This window comes from Molossus molossus, unplaced genomic scaffold (assembly GCF_014108415.1).
Source record: "Molossus molossus isolate mMolMol1 unplaced genomic scaffold, mMolMol1.p scaffold_m16_p_12, whole genome shotgun sequence".
In the NCBI taxonomy this organism is placed as follows: Eukaryota; Metazoa; Chordata; class Mammalia; order Chiroptera; family Molossidae; genus Molossus; species Molossus molossus.
In genome coordinates, this window is record NW_023425347.1 from 86,136,450 (window position 1) to 86,147,568 (window position 11,119).

The 11,119-nt window shown below is 52.2% G+C and overlaps 1 protein-coding gene across 1 annotated transcript; it reads right to left on the reverse strand.

The window, feature by feature from the left end:
- Positions 1–585: 585 nt before the first annotated feature.
- On the reverse strand, positions 586–7,143 carry TRNP1 (TMF1 regulated nuclear protein 1). The gene is made up of 2 exons (XM_036256895.1): positions 6,218–7,143; positions 586–1,318 (listed from the first exon to the last, which is right to left on the reverse strand). The coding sequence occupies exon 1, from the start codon at positions 7,045–7,047 to the stop codon at positions 6,358–6,360; it is 690 nt and encodes a 229-aa protein (XP_036112788.1). The 5' UTR covers positions 7,048–7,143; the 3' UTR covers positions 586–1,318; positions 6,218–6,357.
- Positions 7,144–11,119: the final 3,976 nt, after the last annotated feature.

Below are 11,119 nucleotides of genomic sequence, written 5' to 3' on the forward strand. Positions count from 1 at the left end.
GGAGGGGAAGGGAGGGAGAGAGAGAGAAATCAATGAGAGAGACACACATCAATTGGTTGCTGTTGGCTGCCTCCCCAGCCAGGGTGGAGGTTGAACCTGCAACCCAGGTACATGCCCTTGACTGGAAATTGAACCCATGACCCTTCAGTGCAAGGGCCAACACTCTAACCATTGTGTCATACAGTCCAGGAATGAAATAGTTTCTTTTAAATCTCTTCCCAGTTAGAGTGTGCCCTTGTCTCCTGCTGGGACCCTGACTGACAGGTCCATACAGTCACCAGCAGTCACATGTTATCACAAACAAGCACGACCTCCCTCACAGTCACAGCCTCACATGTGCATTCCCACCCCCTAGCTTCCTCATCACAGCCTTCATTAGGAAGACCTGCTGGAGAGGGTCAGCTTTGAACCAGGTCAAGGGAGAAATCAGTCTGCTAATCAGTCCACGGTCTCAGGATTGCCAAATGAAACTAAACAAGTTGCTCGAGGAACTAACTGCCAACTTAAAGTGGTGACAGATACACAAAGGAAAACAAGGTAAGGACACTTGCAAAGTAAACCTCAAAACCACATGCAATTGTCTTACATTATTGAAGTTTATTCTTCCTGAATGTATGAATCAGGGGACTGACTTAATACACATTCATTTTGAAGAATTCTACAAGTTCTGGGTTGTGTGTGAGTAAATGTGGCCCCCTTCCCTCTATTATGAGGATAAATGTGAATAAGTGTGGTTCCTTTTCTCACTTAAAACTTTGCTTACAATTATGTGGCCACTACCTCTTTCTGAGAAAGAGGTATGTCCCCCAAAAAGCTAGAGCTGATCACCTTTCTGAAGGGCCACAGGCATGCTCCCACGGAGACGGGGCAAGAACCGTGAATGAGGAAAAGAAGTTTCTCAAACCGGTTTCTCTCAAACAGGTCTCCAAGCTGTTTGACTGAGAAGCAACTGCAGCTACTAAGCCGCGTTGTGACTTGTTTAAAAGAATGATGACTCTATTTTTTAAAGAAATCCTTTTCACTTTCACACTGGAAATGTTTACTGCACTCTTAAATAATCTGATTGCATCTCAGGGACCTGTAGTAACACTTCCAGTTGTACAGCGTAAGCCAAAGTCGAATATGGCATACATAAAGAAATTCAAAGGATAGGCAATTTCCCCAGAATCCAGCCCCTCGCCTCGGTGAAACCAAGTGCTCCCATGAAGTGAGGAGGGCTCAGAGTTGTGTAGGGTTGACCGAAGAAGTCTTCCTGAAGGAGGTGCTCAGGGAAAGAACAGAATCCAGGAGTTCAGATCCACAGAGTTGCTGGGAGGAGCTGGAGAGAACAATTTCAAGATCTTCAATTACCTCTTTCCCACAGCCACCCAGCCCCACCCAGACACTTCAACATCTACCTCCTTAAGAGGGACCATTATGGAGAGAAGGTGCCAGGGCAATATTATGGAACTGGGCTCCACTGACTCCCACCCTGGAACGGGTGGAGGCTCCTGGGGTAAGCAGAGGTTCCCTTGGGTCTTTGTCCTTGGCTGGGATCCCCACTGGTCTGAGCAGCTGGAATGGAATGTTCCTGGGATGAAAAGCCTGCCCCTTCCTCCACCTCTCCCCTTTATGGAGTTCCCCAGGGCCTGTGGTGGGGAGAGGGAAACTGTTCCAGGGATTCCTGATATGGCGATGCTCTGGAGAAGGGAAGGCCCACACTGTCCGGGAGCTATGTCCTGGCAGCCTCTCCGAAGCTGGGCGGATCTGCTCCATTACCCATGTACAGATCTCTCTAGGTGCTAGGCGCTTAGTGTGACCTCATATTTAATACTCAGAAGCTATCTCCTCCCTAGCTGCCCAAAATAAACACACACAGAAAAGAAACTGGCTCAGGAAGAAGTTAACTTATTTGCCCAAGGTCTCCCAGCTGAGAAGTTCCAGGCCAGGATAGAATCCTAGGTCTGTTTTGTTCCAAGCCTGGGGTACTTCCTACCCTACCATGGGGCCTATCAGCCCCCTTCTCTGCCATCCCAGGCTCTTTGCTTTCCTGGCACCAAACCTCCGAGCCCTCCAAGGCAAGCACAGGCCCTCAGCATGGTTGGCCGGCCCTTACCTGAAATCAGGTGTGCTGACTCAGCCTAACTCTATCCCCTTCCCCCAGAGCACAGACAACCCAGGTTGGGGAGCCAGTCTCTGGAGGTGTGCTCAGACCTTGGAGAGGGGCACCTTCTGCTATCCCTCCAGTATCTTATCACATCATTTCCAGACCAAGGACCAGGGGTCACTGGCCCCAGACATAAAGGTGAGAGTACAGAAATCCCCCCATATTCACCTGATAAATGATAAAAGCCACATAGCCAGAAGTTTAAGGGATCTCCCACCTAGAGGTTATATATCCTTGGGAAAATCACCTGTCTTCCTTGACCCTGTTTCCTTATCTGTGGAAATGGGAATAATAAACCTTATGTTGCAGAATAGCGTGGAGGATTGAAACAGATAATGGGTGTAAAGTGCTTAGCACAGTGCCGGGTATAGAGGTGGTAATATGTTATTCCAGAGCCAAGGATTCCCTTCCCCCATGACTCCTGGCCAGGTTGCGGCTGGTCAGGACTAATGGGGGAAGAAATACACTGGGGATCTCCCAGCCTTCCCAAACATCTCCTGCCCTGTTGGCTCTCTCCTTCGGCTCTGAGAAGTCTGGACCCCTAGGTTTTTCTCCAAAGCTGGCTGTCAGGGAAAAGGAGCCTCCTGGAGATTGCCCATTTGCAGGTTTGGAGCACCTGAGCCAAGACCTGTTGCTTCAGCCTAATCTCTAGGAAGCCACCTTGGTCCCCAGGTGGTGGTGAGACAGGGTGTTCTGATCATTTATCAGTGTAACAAATCTGTGAGAAGCAAAGTGACTCCGGGCTTCTACTCAAATGGTGACCACCAACAGGGGCAGCCTCTTTCCAGGAAAGTCTTTCCTGATGAGCCTTCTAGCCAGACCCAGAGACTGGCCCCACCAGAAGGCTTCTTTTGAGCCTCTTCTCTAAGTGACCTCCCCTAACTGCTCTTCTGCCAGACTCTTAAAGCTCAAGGCCTAGGGCGCCCTACCACTGCTAGAAGAGGCTGGTTTGGGGCGGGAACACCAGGAGTCCGAGCTGCTCCAGGCTACGCCCAGGTGCCCAAGGAAGCAGCCCCACACTGCCCTCTGGTGGTGCCACCCAGAGACTGGAGGGATGCTCTCACTTGGCAAGGGCCAGCCAAGAGCAGAGCGGACCGGCTTATTTAGGGGAGGAACAGGTCTCGGACTAGAACCCTGAATTGGTTCTCTAGCCTCAGGCATTAACCTGAAAAAAGGTTCCTGTTTCCTCATTTCCCTTTGCTGAGATCCCAGATGCACTGGTGGCCATCAATGTCCTCAATGTACAGGTCCAGTACCCAGGGCTGGGGGCCATCAAGAGAGTGTTCAGGAAATCATGGGAAGGGGGAGTCAGTTTCCTGACTAGGGACCATTCTTTTTTTTCTAAATCCTCACCCGAGGACATTTTTCCATTTTTTGTTCAGATAGAGTGGGAGGGGGAGAGAGAGAGAGAGAGAGAGAGAGAGAGAGAGAGAGAGAAACATGGACGTGAAAGGGACACATCGAGTGGCTGGCTGCCACACACGACCAACCAGGGCCGGGGACAAACTGCAACCGAGGTACACGAGCCTAGCGGGAACCAAACCCGGGTCTCTTTAAACCACAGGCCGACGCTCTAACCGCTGAGCCAAACCGACCAGGGCTAGGGGCCATTCTTATTTGTGAAGGCCTAACAATTACTCTCCCACCAGTCGGTGTGGCTCAGTGGTTGAGCATCAACCCATGCACCAAGAGGTCACCAGTCGATTCCCGGTCTGGGCACATGCCCAGGTTGTGGGCCAATCCCCAGTGGGGGGCATGCAGAAGGTGGCCAGTGGATGTTCTCTCTCATCGATGTTTCTATCTCTCTCGCACTCTTCCTTCCTCTCTATCTAAAATTAATAAAGAAAAAATAATAACTCTCCCAACAACACAAATTGCCCAGCCTCCAGAGATCCCCTGGGATGGTGACTGTCAGGGAAGGCTGCCTAGAGGGTTGGGAGAACCTTAAAAGCAGAGACCCTCTGATTCAGTGCTGCCTCTTGAGCCCTTGGATTGAGGAGATATCAGTGTTTGTTGATTGAGGAGAAACTGGAGCTTTCTAGATGAGACTCTGGGCTGAGGGGTAGTGGGCAGAGCACTAAACCAAGAGCTGGGGTTCAAGCCACTGAGCACTGTGGGCCCTGGCCAAGGTAAGAAGCAGTGGGACATCTGGAAGTGGAGGGAAGAGACAGAGCTGCCTGTGCAGGACCTATCTCCATTTCCTACACATACATACCACTTTCTCCAGCAAGAGCCATCTCTAATTCCCCACCCCTCCCCCACCTCCAAACCAGGACAAAGCTGATTACCAACAAATCCCAGAGAAAGACAAAATTGTGATGGCACAGAGCACTTTACACCATTAGCTAAAAGCTTCTCTGGACCAAATGCCCCTCTTTTGTGCAACTCCGAAAACAAACTGTTCCGGCTGCAGCCCAGTGCTGTCATCATGCCCAGAATGTCCTTGTCCTTTCTGGACCTCTAGACCCCAATGACCCAAGTGGCTTCAGAAGCATCTCCTCTCTGGGGAGGCCAGAGGATGCCAGGGCCACTCACTGCTCTCTAGGTCCCCAAGCTCTCCTCTTCTGAGACCTCCTCCTGGACTCCCCTTCCCCAGCTAAGAATGGGTTCAGGAAAGCCTGGCTGTTAGCTGAGAAACCAGCCCAAAAGTTTGGTACCGGGAAGGAAGGGCTGATGGGAGAGAGTCAGGTGAGGGTCCCTGGGGCTCTGCCTTTCAGAGCAGTACACCTGACCCTCAGGACTCTAGGATTAAACCAGATTCCTTTGACTCTGATGTTCTCATCCTACCCCCTTCTCCCTATTCCCAGATGTCACCTGGCTCCAATCCCTGACATGAGGAGAGACAGCTATGTTCAGAGAGAGACTGGGGAAACCAGCCTAAACAGGGGACAAAGAGAATTGTTCCAGGTCACACAGCGGATAAGGTGGACACCAGCTCTCTCTAACTCCTGCCCCTGGACAGGGAAGAGACACTAGAAGAAGGCCTGGGGATCTAGTTCTGTCCCTTTGCTGGCATGTGACCTTGCCACTCTGCAAAAGGAGGACTTTAAATTAGCCCCTGGCTCCACCAGCAAAAGCACTGCCTGTTTCTAGGTGTTATAAGAGATACAACATTCTTCCATGACTTATAGGTGAAGAAGGCAGACCTCTGCTCTGTGTTAACCTCACTACTCCCCTTCCGGGAAGTGAAGATGCTCATTTCACAGACTGACAAGTGAAGCTGCAGTCAACCCAGATGGTGAGAAGCAAGCAGCATTGAGGTCATTCACAGCTGAGTGGGAGCAGGGGAAGGGCAGCCTGAATGGCATTTGAACAGGAAGAGATCTCATTTCAGGTCTGGCCCTTTAAGGCCTCCCTTTCTAGAAGCCAATGACATACCTGCTCCCTTTGGGCCTGTTAAAAGATGTCACCTGGCTCCATCCCTGGCAGAGCCATTTTAGAGCCAGGATGGGGGAGGGGGGGAGAGCTAGGAGAACAGGTAAGGCTTTAGGCATTACCAAACAATGGTTATCTAAGGCTGTACTCTGAGCAAAGCTGCATGAGGGCATGAGAAAAAAATCTCTCCTAGAAGTGGAAGGGCTTAAGTATTATGGGAAAAAAATCCTCAATCTCTCTGGGATTCCATCTCCCCAAATACAAAATAGGGGCTTAGGAGAAAATTCGGTGGTACATTGCTATACCAGCCCCCGCCCCCTCTTGGGACCTCATTATTCTGTCCGCCCAAAAGTTTGAAGCTAGGCGGTACCAGAAAATAGCAGCCTCAAGGGCAAGACTCTTCTTACAGCCCCGAGGGACTCAGGAAAGTCAACGCAGGTGCAGAGAAGGAGGAGGGAGTGCTGCGTCAGTGCAGCAGGCTCCAATTGGTAAAAGTTTACTGGCAAACCCTCCTGGGGTCTGAGCACCCTCACTTTGTCCAACTGTATAATGGGGACTTGGTGCTGAAGAGGCGGCAACAAAAAGTGGACAGCTTTATTAGTGACCTAGCGGACTCCAGAAGCTCCTAGGAAGGGAGATCCGGGTCCCTGGATCACCTCTCCCGCCCTTTAGATGCACCAGCCTCTAAGACCGTACCTCAGCCTCCTTAACTGGTTCCCTGGCCGCCCGACTGTCTCTTCCTGTGGTCGGTCAGTCCATCCAGCCGGCGTCAACAATCGTTCGTCGGTGCCTCGGCAACAGCCTGTCTCGGGTGGCCAGGGGTCCAGGCGCGGAGGTCAGCGCTGGGGGGAGGCGGGGCCGCGGGGCGGGCTCCGGCGGAAGGGCGAGTCTGGCTCAGGGCCGCGGCCCCGCCGCAGGCGTCCGGTGCCCCAGGGCATGCAGCTGCCCAGACCCAGCGCCGAGGCGAGCAGCGCGGGCGGGCGGCCGCGCCGGCCGCGGCGCGAGCCCTTCTTAAGACGCGACCCGTGCGCCGCCAGGTAGAGCTCGGACTGCGCCACGCCACCACCCAAACGGCTTAGGCTCTCGGCGCGGTGCGCCAGGCGCAGCTCGGCCGCCAAAAAAACGCAGTGCAGCTGCAGCACGCGGCTCTCCAGCTCCGACACCAGGCGCCGGCGGCCCTCCACCTCCAGCAGTCGCCGACGCGCTTCGGCCAGCTCCAGTGCGCGCCCCCCTACCCCCGCCGCGCCCGGGCCGCCGCCCGCACTCCCTAACGGCCCCGTATCCCCCGAACCCCCGTTAGCACTCTGGCGCCAGCGCTGCAGCTCTTGCCCACCGGTCGAACCCACAGACGCCGGGGTCGCCTCTGGCAGCGACGCGGCCTGAGTCGGAGTCGGGGTCAAAGTTGGAGGTGGGGGCGGGGGCTGAGGGGACGGCGGGGGCTCCCGGGGCGGCGGTGGCGGGGACCCCGGTTCCGCCGCCCCTTCCTGGGCCCCCGGGCCGCAGGCGCTGATGCGGCAGCCCGGCATCCCCCGCCCCCCGGCGGTCTGCAGCGATCTGTCCCCTGGTTTAGCCGGCCTCCCCCGGCGCGGGGGAGGATGGACGTCAAGAACGCAAGAAGTGTGCCCGCAGCCCCCGCGCGAGAGCCTCACGAGCCACCAGTGCCTCTTATAGAACACGGGGCGGAGCGCTAGACAGCAGAGCCAATCAACGTCTGGCATTCTCTGAACCCGCCTCCTCGGCCCCTAAGGTTCTTGACATTGCCCACATCCTTCACGTCTTTCGTCCGGCTCTGCCTGGATCAGGCATCCATCACCTCCCCCCAGATTTTGGGTGGAAAGAGGACTGCATCTTCTCTGGTTTGGCCCGAGTCGTAAGCTCTGGTAGTTTGTGCTTATAAATCATGGACTCCGGTCTCCACCTGGGGGAGGGTTTTGCCCATGCGACAGTGAGAGCCTGGACTACAACTCAGGAGCACAGTGCTCCTTTCTGTAATGCACTCCTTGGTCCAATCGGTTCTGCTCGGTGTCCTGGGCCACAAGGCTCACCAGGACCCCCTTCTCCAATCTCCTTGGGGGCAGTGGAGAGATTAACACGGAGGGGCTACTGATGTCTTGATGGGGATCTGATTGGATATATTCCCCACCAAGAAGGCTCTTCGCGTGCAGAACAAACTACAGCGCTGCCGCTTAGTCCAGCCCAGCTTTCGCGAACCTTGATGGACCCCCAGAGGAACCCTGGACCACACAGTGTGCAAAATTCTTTCCATGCTCTTGTTCCTGTTTGCTCCTCCTAATAGATGTCCCCACCCTTTACACAGAGGGAAACAGATTCAGAAGGTGCAGTGGTGCCTTCCCCAAGGTCACACTGCAGGTCAGTCGCTGAATATGGATCACTGGATGGGAGCAGCTCTGCCATTTATGCCCTCTTGGGGCGCAGATACTGGGGAGGGCCTTCACTGGGACCTTGTCATCCTGGCAAAACAATAAAACGGAGTCCTGCCCATTTTCCCCACACCAGATATGACCCTGCCATACCCGCTCCAAACTCTGGCCCAGACACCAGGGCCCTGCCTCAGTTTCCATCCCTTTAAAGGTGCCATCAGAAATGGGAGGTCTCTGTGATGGGCGGGGCAGAGGCTGGAGGGCCAGAAACTAGTTCACACCGATTGGGAACGGTAGCTAACCCTGGGCTCAGCAGGACTTGCCAAAAATGTGGCCAGTGTGATTACTGCCCTTGCTTGAAGAGGAGGCAGATGGGGGAATAGCACTCGCTTGATGCGGATGAAAACGATGGAGCCTCCCCCTCCATGTTCTCTAAGTGCTTTCAGGTGCCTTAGATTGACTGACTGACTCATGGGTGAGACAGCTGGGCTCCTGAGAGGCAGCTCAGAAGGGGCTCGGAGAGGAGGGAGAGATCGATGATCAAGCTCAGTGAAGAGGAAGGGAGGATGCCTTAGGAGGAGGGAGTGAGGGGGAGGGTGTTCAGTGACCAGGAGTGGTGGAGGCTCAGTGGAGGGCAAGGGGAGGGGCTCAATGAGGGCAAGAAAAGGGGTTCCTTGACTGTGATGGGCTCAGGGAGGGGGGAATTTAGTGGGTGCATTGGTTCTAGAGGGGAGTCACAGAGGAAGAAGAAAGAAGAGAAGTCAGATGGAGGCTCAGGAGTTACCAGGTTGCCCCCAGCAAGAAGGAATGTCCTGTTTAATGGTCTCCTTTGTGTCATCAAACCTTGTGTCTTTCTCTGTGCAGAAGACCACACACACATCATTATCATCATCACCACTGTGGGGAGATTGACAGGTATTTTGACTGAAGCAGGCAGATCACTGCTCCTAACTTCTGGGGGATGAATAAGGGGAACAAGACCAGGACTGACCCCCATCATCCAGGGAACCAGACAAATCTGAGTTCAAATCCTACACTGGGCCCATTTAGGTAACCTTGGGAAAGTCCTTTCTCTAAGTAGGAGGAGATACTCAACCTATTTTTTAAAATGTTTTTATTGATTTTTTAGAGAGAAAAGAAGGGAGAGAGAGAAACATTGATGTGAGACACATCGCTTGGTTGTCTCCTGCACACCCCCTACTGGGAATCGAGCCAGCAACCCAAGCTTGTGCCCTGACTAGGAATCGAACAGGGACCTCTCAGTCCATGGGATGATGCTCAATCCACTGAGCTACACCAGCTGAGCGCAACCTGTTTTTATAGAATAGATGAATGTTCTCTATCTCCTCACAACATACATAAGAAAAGGGCATCAGCTGCCTTTTCTTCCTGATGAGAAACCAAAGCCCAGAGAAGTAAAGAGACTTGCCCAAGGTCACACAGTAGATAAGTAGTTGGTCAGGCAAGAATTCAAACACAGATTTGACCTAACTCACAGTCATAGCTCACCTCCCTGTTATTCTCTGATATGTCACCTATTCCTATCCTCTATGGCATTTTCCATATATGTATATTTTTTAGTTACCCTACCCTACCCTAGACTGGTTTTGCTTATCATTAGATTCCCCTGAAGTTAAGTAGAATGTCTGGCCCCATAAAGCACCCAGTAAACATTTGTTTGAATTGAAAAATGATGCAAGGGTAGATAGAGCTTATTGAGAATAGAGAAGTCCTCTTCTTTATTCACTCATTGATTCATTCATTTGACAAATTTGATCATTACCTTCTCTGTTGGGCTGGCCCCTGGAGTTTACAGCAAAGATCAGATGGGGCCTTCAGGGAACACACAGTCTAGGGGGGACACAGACATATGATGGCAGTTCAGTGAAGTATCTATCTACTGGGATGGGGAAACACAGGGGCTCTGGGAACACGAAGCTGACACTGATCCCAGTTGGGTGGGGAGGGAATCAGGGAGAGTTCTTAGTAGATTATATTTAAACAGAGACGTGAAGGATGAATTAAAGCAAGCGATGCAAAGATGGTGGAGCAGATGGAAAAGGAGAGGATTCACAATGGGAATATTGTGTGCACAGGACCAGAGGTGAGGACTTTGGCATCTGCCAGCTTCCTTTGTTGCCCTGGGTTCTGCACTCCCAGAAATGGATAGGGGCCACAGCCAACCACCTCTTAGTGCATAGCCAGCCTGGCAAACACAATATTTGGACTTAGGAAGATAATTTTTAGATTATAATAATCATTGTGTTTTCTTTCTGATCTTTATAATAGTTATACATTCCTCCTGCAGAAAAGATGGGAAATAGAGAAAATAGTAAAATAAAAACATAGAGACAAAGGCATCTGGAATTAGAGAGACTTGAGTTTGAATTGAAGTTCAGTCCTTTCCTAGCTGTGCAACCTTGAGAAAGGCATGTTTTCTCTGTGATCTTCAGGGTCTGAGGAATGGAACTGCTAACACCTAGAGCATAGACAAGGGTATTGATAGATACAGGGATTTGTCCAAGGTGTCAGAAAGCTAGAAATATCTGTCCTTGGTCTGAGTCAGAGACTCTGAAAGAGAAGAGACAGCCTGAGGGGGACCTGATGCCAGAGTCCTGTCCATTATATACACACCCCTCCCTGGACAGCAGCCAGCAGAAAAACAGCCTTATGGTGGGAGAGTGTGGCTGTGGCCCAAATCAATATCCCCTCTATCAGCTGAGAGTGCATGGGCCAGGAGGTCAAGGCCTAAGAAGTCGACTTCCATCCCAGCCTAGAAGATTCAAGTCTCTGCTAAGAGACCCAACCCCTCCCTTTCAGTCTCTTCCCTGCAACCTGACCTGGCACCCTCCAGGATGTGATATCAGTTTAATAATTTAGCAGATGCAGATAAAGATAGCAGCTCTGAAAATAACCCAGCTAGGCTCAGCCTTCATCTCCTCTTTCCCCAGCAGACTTCCTGCTCTCTTCGAAAGGTTTCTGGTTGCCCCCACACCTGTCAGTGCCCCTGCCCACCAGTGGGCACCTGACTTGACACCTCAGCTTTTTCCTTCTTCTAGCTCTTCTCCTTCTCCACCCTCCTCACCTCTTCTTTCTCTCAATTCTCATATTAAGAGTTTTTATACTAATTAGAGCTTTAAAAATCTTGTGATGGAAGTCAGAAGCTTTTGGGTTTAATTCGTTATGTGCTCTGAGCAAGTAAGTGCCTTCTCTTCTG